Genomic DNA, 15,336 nt, shown 5'->3' on the forward strand with positions numbered 1-15,336 from the left:
AATTTGGTCAGTTAAAAATCAAATGTGGTCAGTTAAAAATAAAATATGGTCAGTAAAATATTAAATATGGTCAGTAAAAAACTTTAAAAATCGGTAAAAAATAAAATTTGGTCAGTAAAAAATTAAATATGGTCATTAAAAAATAGAGTCAGGTCAGTAAAAAATCAAATTTTAGCAGCGTATATTTTGGTCAGTAAAAAATCAGATTTGGTCAGTAAAAAAATAAAATTTGGTCAGTATATAAAATAAAATTTGGTCAGTAAAAAATCAAATTTTGTCAGTGAAAAATCAAAATTGATCAGTAAAAAAAGAAATTTGATCGGTAAAATATAGCAAATGGTCAGTAAAAAATGAAGAACCTGTTCAGTAAAAAATTAAATTTTCTGTGCTTCGGGAAGTAATTTGTATCGCCTGTTGAGGCAAAGGAAAATTTTCTGTGCTTTGGAAAGTTATCAGTAGTACCTGTTTAATTTTCGTACAAAATTTAGGAGAGACGTAATATGAAATACGAAATGGTAAAATACGAAATGTACTAAAATACAAAGTTTCCGCAATACGAAATGTGCAATACTTTTTATCCGGATATGCAAAGATTTAACTTTTATTGATTTCCTTTTAGTTTTTTTATTGACTAAATTATTATTCACTGATCATATTTAATTTTCCACTGATTAAATTTCACATTTTACGGATTTAAAAAAAAAATTACTGACCAAATTTGACTTTTTACCGACGACTTTTCTCCGACCGAATTTGATTTTTTACTGACCAAATTTTTATTTTATACAGACCATTTATTTATTACTGGCCAAAGTTTATTTATTACTGACCAAATTTTATTTTTTACTGACCAAATTTAATTTTTTCCGATTTTTTTAAAAGTGTTTCACTGACCATATTTAATTTTTTACTGACCAAATTTGACTTTTTACTGAGCAAATTTAATTTTTTACTGACCATATTTTATTTTTTACCGACCAAATTTGATTTTTTACTGACCAATATTTTATTTTTTGCTGACCAATTTGAATTTTTAATCGACCAATTTGAATTTTTTACTGACCAGAAAGATTTTGCCTTTCAATATTTAAAATCATCAATTACCGCGCATCCGTTACTGTATAAGCAATTTTGTTATTCTAATTTCTATATGTAATATATTTTTAAAATCAACCTGATTTTATAAGACTTTCCATTTTTTTTTAAATCGTTACTTAAATGAGTTAAGATAAGATGGAGTAATTTGGAACGTTTACTATCTTACCTTAATTGGTAAAATAATTACTAATTCAGCGACGGAAAATTGTTATACGTAATGGTCCTCGCACACCTTTGTAATTTATTAGTGAATTTCAATATCAACTCTATGAAATTCGTTTGTCAGCAGACGTCATTTTGAATATGTCAAACTCTGTCATTCACAGAGTTAAGTTACGCGTAAGTTAGACGTCAAGGAACAGGACTATGTGTAAAAAAATATCCTTCATCTTCACTCTCTCTCCTCTATTTCTTGAGTTTGTTTTATTTAAGAGCTGTCAAAGTGCGAGTAATTGATCAGGGTTGCCTTGTGAATATCTGCAGGATTTTACAGATATCAATTTCTCACAAGATAATTCAATACATTTTAATTTGATATAGGAAAACAAACCAAATATTACATTAGTAGATCAACAAACCCAGAGACACAATTTCAATCGATTGAATTTCACTAAAAGTAAAAGTTAAAGCAAAAAGGGGTGGCAAAGCGTCCCAGGCTTTGCGAAATGGTCGAACTGGTGACTTATATGCTATACCACATAAGTACTTTCGCATCATTTACCGGTTCTCAACCGATTTGAACTGATTCATAAATCACTCAAAAGATCTCCCAAAACAGTTTTAAAAGTAATAGAATTAATTTTCGCATAAAAATTAGTTAACGGTTATGAACCGGTCCAATATCGGTTCAAACCGATTGAAATCAGTTCAGTTTTGTCAGAATTTCCAAGACCTTTCCAACAACCCCAAATATGACCCCATTCGCTTGATGAATGCGCTCTCTAGTGTCTTTTTTAACCTTTGACCTTGAAAAACCGTTATTAGGAATGATTCAACGGGATTTTTGTATATGGACAAGATGTCCGCCTGGGTAATCTCTAAAACATATCCAAAAATGAAAAAATCGCACGATGCGTTTTCCAGCAATCCCTGAAAAACTTGGTTTTAGAGGGGAAAGGGAGAGGTGGGGGAAAATGAGGGGCATGTTAACGATCCTTGGGTCGACTTATGGGGGGGTCTCCTTTTAGTCCCAAGTCTCTGTCTCTAACCGTCTGGCCTCTACAGCTGGTCACAGCCGGACAGACAGACGGACAAACAGCGTAACGACATTTCTCAGAAATCGTCTGAAACGTGAAGATTTGTTGAGAAAAGTGGTCTCCGGGGGGTGGAAGGTGGAAATTTTGGGGGGTGAAAAATTGAGGGATTATATCGCTCCTTGGAAATTACAAGGGGCCAACTAATTTTCGGCCATTTTTCAGGAGACAACATGAAAGATTCAACTTTGTATAAATAAGTATCTCAATTTAGTGACTGAACAAAAACAATTTATTTCTTTTCTATTTGTATGAGCACTAATATAAACATCGAAACTTTTAAATTTTTACCTTTCAAAATATGTTTTTTAATGAGTTAGCTCCTTATCGTTCTAAATGATGTGCAAATTTTGCTGAAATTAGAATGACAAGGGATCAACTTGCTTGAGTTAGTCTCCTGTTTCACAAAGAAAACTTAAGAGTGAGACTTACACATTTCTATTAAATATTAGAGTTAGCTTATCAACATAATTACATGATAATTATGTGCAAGTCTCTTAGGAAAAATGAATAAAATTCACATTATTCTAAGGCAAGAACGTTCGAAGGGAGAGCACTTTCACTTATTTTTGAATTTTGAATACTTATATCGCCAGGATATCCATCCATGGTATGTCTTTACATCCTTAAAACGTTACGAATAATTCTACACAAAAGGTTGTACAATTTTAGCTTTACCAAGACTTCACAAGGGTTTCCGTTACCCAAACTTTTTAAGTCAATGACATATCCTTAAAGGATTTAAGGACTATTCCATTATTTTTAGATACTTTTACTTGTAGGAATGTCATTTTACGAAGTATACAAAACAAGTCTCACTTTAACAGTAAGTATTAAAAAAAAAACTAGGATGTTAAACGATCCTAAACTTTTTCCATCCCATTTTTTTTATATCCTTAACTCTATCTGATATCAATTTGGTTCCATTCTAACCAGTAGTTTCCATGTTATTAGAGATTGAAAATTATAAAATTCTTATAGAAATTAGGTCAGTGCTCAGTGCTAATGACATCCATTCATTCACTTCTTGATAAGCATTTTTCGTTAGCAAAACAAAGAATGTGCAATTTTGCAATGACGCTTTGTGGGTTTACGGAGTTCACCTTAGTAATTAAGTGGGGTAAAAATGATTTTGTATAAATAGGGTAAATTCTTGTTAATTAAATCAGATTGCGATAGAGATTCCAGAGTTTCACTTCCAGCAGCAAGAAAGTGCTTGTCCCAGAGGAATCGTATCTCCCTTTTGGTCAGAGGTATCATATTGCATAAGGATTACCAGCGGCCAATTGGTTCCCTACTGTCAGGAAACAGAGGCTTCTCTTCAAGAAGCCTTACGATTGAGTGCGAATTTTGGGATACCGTCTTGAAGCAAATTTCCGTTCAAGAATTTGTCCTCCTGAGGTATTTATTTCTCGGACTGCAGGGTTAGGAAATTTATTTTCTAACCTTGAGTTGAAAGTCTCTCGAGGCACCCCCGGGGCTAGCCTACACAAGGGGGATTACAGCCTTAAGCCCTGTGGCTCGAAAGAGCCGTTACTAGAGGCCGTGAAAAACAGCTGTGAGTCAGTCCAAACACAGGACGAAATCTCTGGAATTTCTTAGAGATATCCTTACCAGAGTAAGGGAATAGTCTGATCGGTTGTCTATTTTCATGTATTTACAAATTCTAATGTTGTAAAGTGCTCATTGTAAAGAAAAAACCGACGTGAAAACTAGTTTTATCAATGGGATCCGGAAATCGTCAGAAGTGGAAAATCGCTCAGGGAAAATGCATCAACTTTTTCCAGAGCTTTCGGCTCTCAGTCTCCAAACCTCTTCATCAGTGGTCAAGTCTTTAGGTTCTTCTCTGAGTTTCATTCAACTTGGTCAGACTTATTTGGACCGGGCACATTTAGTGAATGGTGACACTTTCTTACTAAATTAACAATTTTTCACCAGGGTAAATTAACCTAATTCAAAACCTGCTCCAAATGGATATTTTTCGCTACTCCAAATAGAAACTTCACTGTTTTCATGATAAATACAGTATTAATTATTATATTTATAAATTTTCTATATCTTAGTTTCATTATTTAGTTAATTTTGCTCCAAATAAAGCGAAAATCCATTCATATTCACAAATTTTAATTTGTTAATTTCCCAGAAAAATTAAAAGTGTACCTTTTCACATTCGAATTTTTCATCGATCGACCATGTTTTCCAATGAAAAACACAATGAGGTGACTGTTGTTTATTCGTTTTGTTTAACTTTACGTCATATTTCTGGCTAATTTTAGTTAAATTAAGTGCTAATCTTTCTTGTTAATGGTACGTGAAGTTTTCAAATGAAATAATCACATATTTCGTGAACAAAAAGGGGTTTTCTGAAGTGTCTGCAAATGCTTCAATAGGAAACCCCGGAAATATGATTTTTTTTTTTTTGGAAAGATGTTCTTATTGTTTTAGATGGGAAAGGAGAAAAGACCAGAAATAAGAACAAATCCTGCACTCAAGAGCAACTCAACAAGGTTTGGGAAGCCTTTCGTCGTGGTTTCACTTACACTGTTTGTCTCCAATTAGAAACTTTCCCTTGTCTCCATTTGGATTAATTTGTTTCCAAATAGAAGCATTTTACGCTCGCGTATTTTTCTTTATTTAAGAAGTTTTCAAATTATATCTAAAGAATTTTAACTAAACAGTAACATTCTAGAAGAGTCAAGGAGCAAATTTATGTAATTCTCTTTAGAAAAAATATGAACTTAATGTGTTGAATCTTCTTTCAAAGTTAAAGCGTCTGGAAATGACTCTGAATTAGGACATTTACCCTACTCTACTCTAGGCAATAACAAATTTTATATTTTCCTTTTTCTCGTGATTTTTGTGGTGTCAGGGAACCAGTATTTGTTCGCACTGATCTTTTCACCATAGTCCAGAGGTTAACAAACGGTTTTTCATTAAAAAAAAATATAAAGTGCATTAAGGGTAGGGGAATCTTCATAATATTCAGATTGGAGATAAAATTCGTGTTTCCAACATATTTAGCTTGACATTTTAACCAAGTCTGAAGTAAATTAAAAGAAATAAAATATATTTTCAAGAAGATTTGTTAAGTTTTTGATAAAGTTTTGATTCGTTTACAGACGTTCCCAAACGTATACACTTTGAAATACGAGTAAACTGCGAATAATCCTTCGTCATTGTTATTTTTTATCCATGTTTTTTTTGTAAATTTCACAACAATTCAGCCCTATTCTTACACAAAATCCACATGTTTCTTGTCAAGAATCTTTTTATGTGTATCAAGAAAAAAAATCATTTGAGAGACAATCAATAGAGCATAAACATAACTTACCCTCGGCTTCTTGGCATATTGTGCTGTCCTCACATCTCTTACAGTCGCGATATCGAGAAGATCCATTTCATTGTTTTGATCCACCCAATACAAATAAAATCCCTTTGCATCCACCCGCAATGTGACTGGTGTACCAGACCCAGAATCCTGCAAATAACAGAAAAAATTCCCTAGTGTGAGAAAAAGGACAGAAAAAAAAGAAAGAGTGCGTGAGAGTCACAAAATGTACATTGAAAGACGTTTCTTGAATATTTATATAATAGCGATAAATTATGCATGAAATCTTGCATCGAGGGAAGAAAAAGCGACGAGAAAGAGAAAGAGAACTTTTCTATATAAGACCACTTTATTGCGTGTTAATGCTCAGTGTATTAATTTATTTATTTGAGAAATAAGAAATAATGCCACAGGAGGGGCGGCAAAATGAAATGAATCCTAATAAATAAAGTGAAACAATACACAATTAGTTAGGCAATTTTATTATACACCCCTACAGAAGCCTTAAATGAAATAAAATTCGTGTGATTTTCTTCATATCAAACATTTTCAGACATTTCCGCTTTAACCTATATATTTTATCCAGATTTAAATCCCACCCTAATTCATATTTTATTCCAATTCATTGATAAATTTCACCTCAATGAACAAATAACCAACCTTCGTAAAGGGAATTTGAGAAAATCCATGAAAAGAGGAAACCTGGAATGTTCCATATCCATCTTTTATGATTCCTATTGACAAATTTCCTGCATTTGAGCAGTTAATGCTTCAACGAATTTTCCATTTTGCCCATGTTAACGGATCCATTTTTACACATACACATACACTCGAAAAAAATTGATATTATTTACACGATTTAACTACTATATGAACACAATATAGGGAAATTCCAACTGTAATTTAAAAAATATTTCGCTGTTATCAGTTTTTCGAAGATAAAAAGCATGAATCTTTATTTTTTAAAGCATACCAGGCGTCTCCATATCACCCGGCGCCTCCATTGAACCAGGCGGCCCCATTTCAAAATCTTTTAAAACTAAAGTTCCAAATCTAAAATGCATAGGGTAAGTGTGCCAAATTTCGGCATAGTTGCATGCAAGCGCCAAAGTCTCAAGTTTGAACTGTAATATCATTAATAGAAATTGATTTTTTCATTTCTTTTACTTAAGGAGTGTTGCTTAGAACCTTGTTGAAAGTTTATCGTCTTTATTTACTTTAAAATCATTCTTAAGACATTTTAAAATGAATAAAAATGTAGACATAGCTTTTGTACCCTATTTCGGCTACCTTCATTCTCATAGTTCCTTGCCCTTCGGGAATTCTTCCAATGTCTTTTACACGTCATCTCGTTTGTCGAAGCTACATTTTTTGTTATTCTTTTGCATTGTATAATCTCTAGAGAATGTAAAAACTAAAAATTCATGGAAATTTAAGGAACAAAAAAGGTGGCCGGAATTGCAAGCTGGCCGGAAATTGGCACACTTACCCTAAATTTATAAATTTAATACTGCAAATAATTTTGAAAAATTGAAGTAATATCAGGACAGAACTAGAACAAGGTAGTTCAATCAAATTCAGAATCTTGCCACGGCATAGAAATTGAAATCGATCCCGATATTTTTGTGAAATGAATCATTGAGGATCGACAGGCCTAGGCTGTTACCCTGCTACCTAAACCCGCGACCCCGATAAGCATAAGCGGTTGAGTATGAAAAAGTGAATGAAACCATATATGATTTTAAATGGAAAAATGCGGAACGGAAATAAAATTAGTAGGAAAGGCTGTAAAATTCATACTTCTCGTAGTTTCCGTGTTAGTGAACCATTATGGTGAATACATAAAAGATTTTATCAAGAACATTTCTATAAAAAAATATTTGTTTAAGGAAATATAGACAGTAACATTTGTGAAAGTAGATAAGTTTGTGAGAGATTAGGGGAGGTGTAATTAATTTTATTGTAAATTTAGTTTGGTATCTTACTCTATTAAAAAAAAAAAATATGGATATAAAAATGACTGAAATGAAACCTTATTATTTAATAACTAGTATCACGGTATAGAATAATGCATAGAGGTTTTGCGGCCATATCAGAAACAAGTTAAAATCAATATCGACTTACGATAAAGTTGAGCAGATGTAATCAAGTTTAAAAAAGGGGTGGCAAAGCGTCCCAGGCTTTACGAAGTGCTAACTCGTGACTTAGATTCTATCCCTCAAAAGTACTTTCGCATCATTTACCGTTTACCGGTTCTAAACCGATTTAAACCGATACGTAAATCACTCGAAAGATCGTACAAAATAATTTGTTGAGTAATAAAATTGATTTTCATACAAAAATTACTTATCGATTCATAACCTGGGGTGACATGATAACTTATTTTCGATGCTATCGACTGTCGATTCTGAAAACTTTAAACAATAGCTACACTTCCTGTAACTAATATAGATATTTATCCACAGTATTATTCTGTTAAAAATGTCCCAATGAATGACCCAGCAATCCGTAAAAAGTCTACATTCACGTAATCTAACAGATATAGATTTATCGATACTATCGAAAAGTTATCATTCCACCAATGTTCATTACCGGCTCCCAACTGACTTGAACAGATTTATAAATCACTCAAAACATTGCCCAAAATAACTTAGGATTAATATAATTGAATTTCGAATAAAAAATAGTTATCGACTATGAGCCGGTTCATTACCGGTTCAAAACAAATGGGAACCGGTTCAGGTTTGTCGGCATTTCCAAGACCCATTCACCTGATAAATGCGCTCTCTAGAACCATTTTTAACTATTGACCTTTAGAAACCGTTATTAGGATTGATTCAACGATATTTTCGTAAATGATCAAATGTCCGCCTGGGTAATCCCTAAAACATATCCAAAAATTAAAAAAAAAAATCGCACTACGCGTTTTCCAGCAATCCCAAAAAACACAGTTTTGAAGGGGTAGCCCAAGGCTGGGGTTGAAATAAGGGCCATGTTAACGATCCTTTGGTCGACTTATGGGGAGGTCCCCTTTAGGTCCCAAGTCTCAACTCACCATCTCTAACCGTTTAGCCTCTAGTGCTAGCGACAGCCGGACGGACAGACGTACAAACAGCGTGACGATATTTCTCAGAAATCATCTGAAACGCGAAGATTTGTTGAGAAAAGTGGTCCATTTTTTTTTCAGAAAAACAGTCCATTTCTGCTCTGAGCGTCTCATTCACAAAACTCTTTCGAAGCACAATTTTCAAATTCCGACATTTCGAGAACGACTGAACAAATTTAAAGTACCATAAGTACCATAAAAACAAAGAATCATATCTCTCATAAGTGCTTACAAACTTAACTCTAGCTTCGAAAAAGTAAAGCAATATATAGAGTAGAGTAAAAAAGAAGAGAGCAATATAATATCCTCTAACACGTCCTAAACTGAGGCAAGAAAAACGTTTTCGGTCAGTAAAATAGTCAATTTTGGTTAATAAATGTAAATTTGATCAAAAATTACTTTAAACCACATCTGAAATGCCATAATTATTGAAAAATTCCTAAAATACCTTTTAATAATCTACTGCAAAATCTGCTGCAGCCCTAAACTAACATCTTTTAACAAGTATCTTCCGGTAGCTCTGAGATCGAAATATTAAAGTTTGCAGAATGCAGGATATTATCTTCTGAAACAAGCATTGGCAAAATGAGAATGACTTCATTAGAACTGCTTCAAACTTGTTGAGAAGTCAAAGAACTTTTAGATACTTCCAAGTTGAAACTCTGAGAGTTCCAACTCTGTGGTACCTAAATTTCAGGTTACCTAAAAGTTATAAAGCGAAGTCGAAGCTGTGTTCCGTGAATTGATTACGGAAAATCAATTTTACCAAATGTTAAGGACTAAGAAAGCAGACTTTTAATACAAACATCGAATGCACAAGTTTAACTATCCTGAAAAATCTTATCCATTCTGCCTTTAAATTTTTTTCTTTTTCTATTTTTTTTTCTTCATTCTCATTGATAACTCTTTCCTCACCAACACAATTAATCCAACCAGGAAGATAATAAAACTTTTACAGCTTAATTAAACTGGACAGGTGTTGGCTAGTGCTTCTAATGAAAACACATCAGCCTCTTACATGAATTAGCTTTCAGTTTTATTCCCATTCTACCCCGTATACCATAGTAAATGATTTTGAGCTGAGCACCTACAATCCCCCATTCCAGTGAAATATGAACTTTCGCAAGAAGGTCGCCATGGAATTATGTTTAAGTAAGAATCTCCATATATTTGTAATCATATTTAGCGTCAATTTGAATTTATTTAAAAAAAAACCTTGCATCCATGACCTGAGGATATTGAAAGTACTAACTTTTACAAAATATTATAATACAATAAACACCCTTATAAAATAGTCTATTGTTTGTTTAAAGTCATAAAGTTTCACGGGATAGTTATACTTTATACAAAATATTTGCAAAAAGGTTATAATCTAAATGTTTATTCTCTTATTTTACTTTTCTTACCATTTAATATACATAACAAAACAGAGGCAAATATATTTCTTTACTTCTTTAATTCATTGTAAAATATCCACCCCTTTCTCCATTATCACGTCACCTGTTTTTTTTTACCTCCACCCACACACCTACAATGAATCAACATACCATTTCAACTCTAAGGTAAGATTCAACAATATCATTAAGAATTCCCTTTCTAGGCACAAATTCTCTTCTTCTTCAGCTATAAATGTGAAAATTTTCTTGAGAGGATTGTTGTCCTGAGATATATTTACATTGTGAAAACTTTCCTAACATCGTATAATTTACCAATTTCTCTCCAGTCTCTTCATTTCATATATGAAGCTGTATGGATATCTTCATTCCAAATTCTCCATGCCTACAAGCTCAAGTACAATCTTCGTATTCTATGTTTTTTTTTTTTTGGAATATTTAAGTACCGAGACATATTTTATATACACACCTCAAATCTCTCACAAAGATTTTACCATGAGCAGGTGTATTGTCTAATTTTAGCTTTATAAATAAAAAAAAACATTATGATAATAAAGTAATAAGGTTAATGATAAAAAATAGATAGTAAAACAGAATTTTGCTTGCTAAAAATCCAGTGGATTCTTTATCAGCTTTCCGGTTCCGTAAGAGATGCTACTTACTAAATTGATAGAATAATTTGGACTAATCCTAAGAGATGGCGTTAGTACATTAGATCATATGATTATGCACCTAACAGGATTATGCACGTACATATCCATGTTATAATTATTTATGTTTGCCTACCATTGGGGGCTAATTTGTGAAATATTGTTTGAAACAGGGGTATGACGTTTCTTATGTTTCCCATGTGTTTCTTCTAGCGTGCCGAAAAATCTTTTGAGTTTATTAGTTGTTTTTAGTCATTGTAGAACGAATTAGCAAATAATACAAATACAAAATAAAAGCCAATTTAATATAGAATGGGCAACCGAAAACCCCAAATTGGCAACCTACGTAGTTTTGGAGATATCTCGTGAAATGTGTACAAAAACAGGAAAAAAATTACACTAAAACTGGTCGCATTTTTCAGAGCTAATGTCACCCCCTGGTTTGAAATACCCCTAGACCCTAGAGTAAGATAGGGTAATTCGGAACCATATCTATTTTGGAACTTTGAGATTTTCTCAATGTTTCAGATAGGCAAGGGAGAAAAAAGGAAAATACGAAGCAGTACAAGACTTTACATTTGAATCTTAAAGTTCCAAATTAGACATGATTCCATCCAAATTACCCCATCTTACTCTAATTGTATGCAACTTTTTTACACTGTAAAATTGAAATGCATTTCTTATGAAGCGTTGACGTTAGAACTAGGGCAAAAATTGGCGCCAAAAACAATTTGTATACATCACGGCGTTCATGTAACTTATTCAAAAGAAATCTTCTGTATGTATGCAAATTTCTTGAGTGCATAAAGCTATTTCGCGCGGTTTTCTTCGATCCCGAAAATGTGCATAATCCCGGGACCTCGTGCGTATAGGGTAAGTGTACCAAATTCCGGCCAGCTTGCAATTCCGGCCACATTTTTTTCTACCTTTGAATATCCATGAATTTTTAGTTTTTGCATACTCTAGAAATTATACAATGCAAAAAATAACAAAAAATATCGCTTTGACGAGCAAGATGATCTGAATAAGCACTGGAATAATTCCGGAAGGACAAGGAACTATGAGAATGAAGGTGGCCGGAATAGGCCACAAATGCTATGCCTACATTTTTATTTATTTTAAAATAGATAATAAAAGATAGATGAAGACGATTCAAGTGTGGTTTTCAGACTTTCGTTATCGTCATTCAAGTCCCCATGAAACTAAACGGTCTAAGTGGCCAAAAGACATCAATAAGAAAACGTTGAGAAAAATATACGATATTATAATGATGAACAAACGAGAAGTAACCAGATGAATAACTACACAAAAAAAAAATATTTTGTAAAAATGTTCGTAAATGTTTATGAATTCCTATGGGGGAGTTACGAAATGCTCGTGAATCGTATAACCCACAAACAAGTTCGTAAAAGTTTGTACTTTTTTCACAAACATTGTTCGTAACATGATCATTTGACGAACATTTTTTGTACTTTTTCAAACATTTGTTCGTAAATGTTCGTAAACACACAAAAAATGCTCGTAAAATTTTGTCATTTGTTCGTAAACTTAGTAAAATATTCGTCAGATAAACAAAAATTTACGAACAAATGACAAAATTTTACGAACTTTTTTTGTGTGTTTACAAACATTTACGAACAAATGTTTGTAAAAGTACAAAAAATGCTCGTCAAATGATGATGTTACGAACAATGTTTGTGAAAAACAGTACAAACTTTTACGAACTTGTTTGTGGGTTATACGATTCACGAGCATTTCGTAACTCCCCCATAGGAATTCCCAAACATTTACGAACATTTTTACAAATTTTTTTTTCTATGTAGAAAAGACAATATCGAAAGCCCACGCGCACAGATGTATGTAAAAAGTCATAGGCGACGACAATTCTAAACAGGGGGCTTACTGTCAAGTAAGCAAAGCTCCAAAGATAGATGTAAAACAAAAACCATTTGATAAAAATTGAGTCCAATCTAAATAATATGACATTTCGTCATAAAAAATATAAAATTCTTAGGAGTCTCACATAGTACCCAGTTTTATCCATAAGATTAAAATTTCAAAAGTTTAAAACCAGTCTGAAAGTTTAATATAGCATTCTCTAGACTTTAAATAGAAAGTATTTGTTAAGTAAAGAACCTGTCCAAATTGAAAAATTACTACAAATATTTAGACATTTGATATACTTTGAGCAAATAAGATAAGTCTGAGTCTCTTCATTTATGCTATTTCAAGCTGTCACAGGAGTAACAAGTCAACAAATGGTACTTAATCTATATCGTACATTTCTGTCTATTTCTGGGTGAATGGCAAGAAGATCTACCAATCAGTCCAATCTAACTCTCTATCCAGTCCAAGTAAATTTTCCCCACATTGATATAGCATCAACTAAGTACTGTCGTACAGGACGAACGAGCAAAATTGGAAAATTATGTAAAAGACCCCTTATCATTGACCATCACTTCGCCTTTTTAAATATAGTCTTACACCCTAGGAGATTGCTATCAGTATCCATATCCTTATTTTCTTTTTTTTTTTGTGCCTTTCGACGCATTTATACTTTCATGGACATATCTTTACTCCTCTACCACCCAAAAGTATCACGAAAAGTGCTCTTGTATTTTTATCTCTAGCTTTTTATACCATTCAACCCTCACCAAAATACACCACTTCTTTTCTCCACTTTTTTTTGTTACGTTCTAGAATATGGAGACAGGGAACAACATTTCGATGGGGGATACAAATAAATATATAAATATACAAGAGAATACCAGATGGAGTACGACAATTGAACGATATAAACTATGTCGCGTGCTACATGAAATTAAATCCACTCGAAAGCTTAATTGTGAAGAGTTACAACGCCATTCAATTATGTATATGGGGAAGTACTTGTGAAAAACATTCTTATTCTTGCAATAAATAGAAATTGAATTACACTTATTTGCACTATGAAAGTGACTTTATGGTCGAATTAAGGAAATACCAATTAATCCGTTCTGCAATGAACGCTAAAGAAAGCTGGTATACAGCACACTAAATGAGAATTTGCTGGAAGATAGGGCATGTGAAAAATTACTTGATATATGTGTATATATATACATTCTATGCCCGTTCCTTATTGTTCAACAAGTTCATTTACTCGTACTATCCACTTTCCCCATCAGTTGCTCTGCACTAAATTGCAAATTAATCAATAGACATTAAGAGAAAGACAATGCTTTTGGTTTGGAATTTGATATTTCAATCGGAAATTCTTGAGACATTACCCAACACAATATGGTCATTTACAATTTAATATTGTGATATAATGATAAGACATATTATAGACAATTTCCACAATATCCCTATCCTGTGCAAAATCATTAAGATCTTAGTTCAATTGTAAATTAATTCAACTTTCATCAAATTTCAAACAACTCAACATGACAACAATTTCTGTCTCTGAATGAAATATCCATGATAATGGTTAATGCAGTAATCTCTCACAAAAGAATAAATTCACACACAATAGAACCCTCTTTTGTGTAACGTTATCTAATAATGATCAATTTTAGAGTTTAAAAGGCTTCAAAGCATACCATAAAGCTTGTGACACAAAAGTCCACAAAGACGCTCACTTTGCAACTATCCTTTTGTAAGAGTTGAGCGGAAGGGAAGCATAAAAATTTTCTTTGCACTCAACAACAAAAAATACTCAAGTCAAAAGGAAAATAAATAATAGCACAACAAAAAAGCATGTTTTACCGCCAGTATGCCGCATTTTATAATTAATTTCAAGCACAGAAAAGAAAGTGTACAATGATAGTTAATAACTTTTTTGCATCCAGATTATTATCGTATAGGATAATCAAGAGGATAATACTGGAATAATGAAGTCAATATATAGGAACTACTAGATTTTCTCACAAGCCAGATTTCTAAAAGCATCCCAGCTTTGCGGAATGCTTCAAACTCAGGAGATAGAGCTCTCCGTAATATATGGGCTTCATCCAATTGGCAAAACTATAATACTTTTAGTGACAGTACATCCATTATACGGGCTTCAGACCTACGGCCCCAAATAGACTCAGGCTGATCCTCGAGAACATTTAGCCTGTAACATTTAACAGAAAATCTTTATCCCAAACTATCATATACTAAGGGGTCCGGATAATAGATTAAACATTCTTTACATAAATTTCCTTTACATAATTCTTTATAACCAAATTTTACAGGCTAAATCTTCTCTAGGATCAGCCTGAGTCTATTTGGGTCCTAAGGCTTAGACATATGGTTTAATTTTCCTGATTCCTTATCTTTTTTTCAATGTTATTTATTTAATATTTCTGTGTAGCTTACATTTTAATTCTTATTTTAACAATTTCAAGCCTAAGCTGTTCTCTATTTTATTTACTTTATTAATTCTTAATTGCTCGTATAAATTTGTATTGTGTATATTTAGGGACTAGATTTATAGTATGTTTTTTTGTCATATCCATTTTATTCCTGATTTCTTATCAGCCAAGAT

The 15,336-nt window shown here is 32.7% G+C and overlaps 1 protein-coding gene across 23 annotated transcripts in view; it reads right to left on the reverse strand.

The window, feature by feature from the left end:
* LOC129807149 (1-phosphatidylinositol 4,5-bisphosphate phosphodiesterase classes I and II) overlaps positions 1-15,336 on the reverse strand; it is a 204,609-nt gene that overhangs the window by 135,667 nt on the left and 53,606 nt on the right. For all 23 annotated transcript variants that reach the window (XM_055856221.1, XM_055856232.1, XM_055856210.1 and 20 more), the window contains exon 3: positions 5,683-5,829. In XM_055856221.1, coding sequence (XP_055712196.1) covers positions 5,683-5,829 — 147 coding nt within the window. The remainder of the gene's footprint in view (positions 1-5,682; positions 5,830-15,336) is intronic.

This window comes from Phlebotomus papatasi, chromosome 3 (genome assembly GCF_024763615.1).
Source record: "Phlebotomus papatasi isolate M1 chromosome 3, Ppap_2.1, whole genome shotgun sequence".
In the NCBI taxonomy this organism is placed as follows: Eukaryota; Metazoa; Arthropoda; class Insecta; order Diptera; family Psychodidae; genus Phlebotomus; species Phlebotomus papatasi.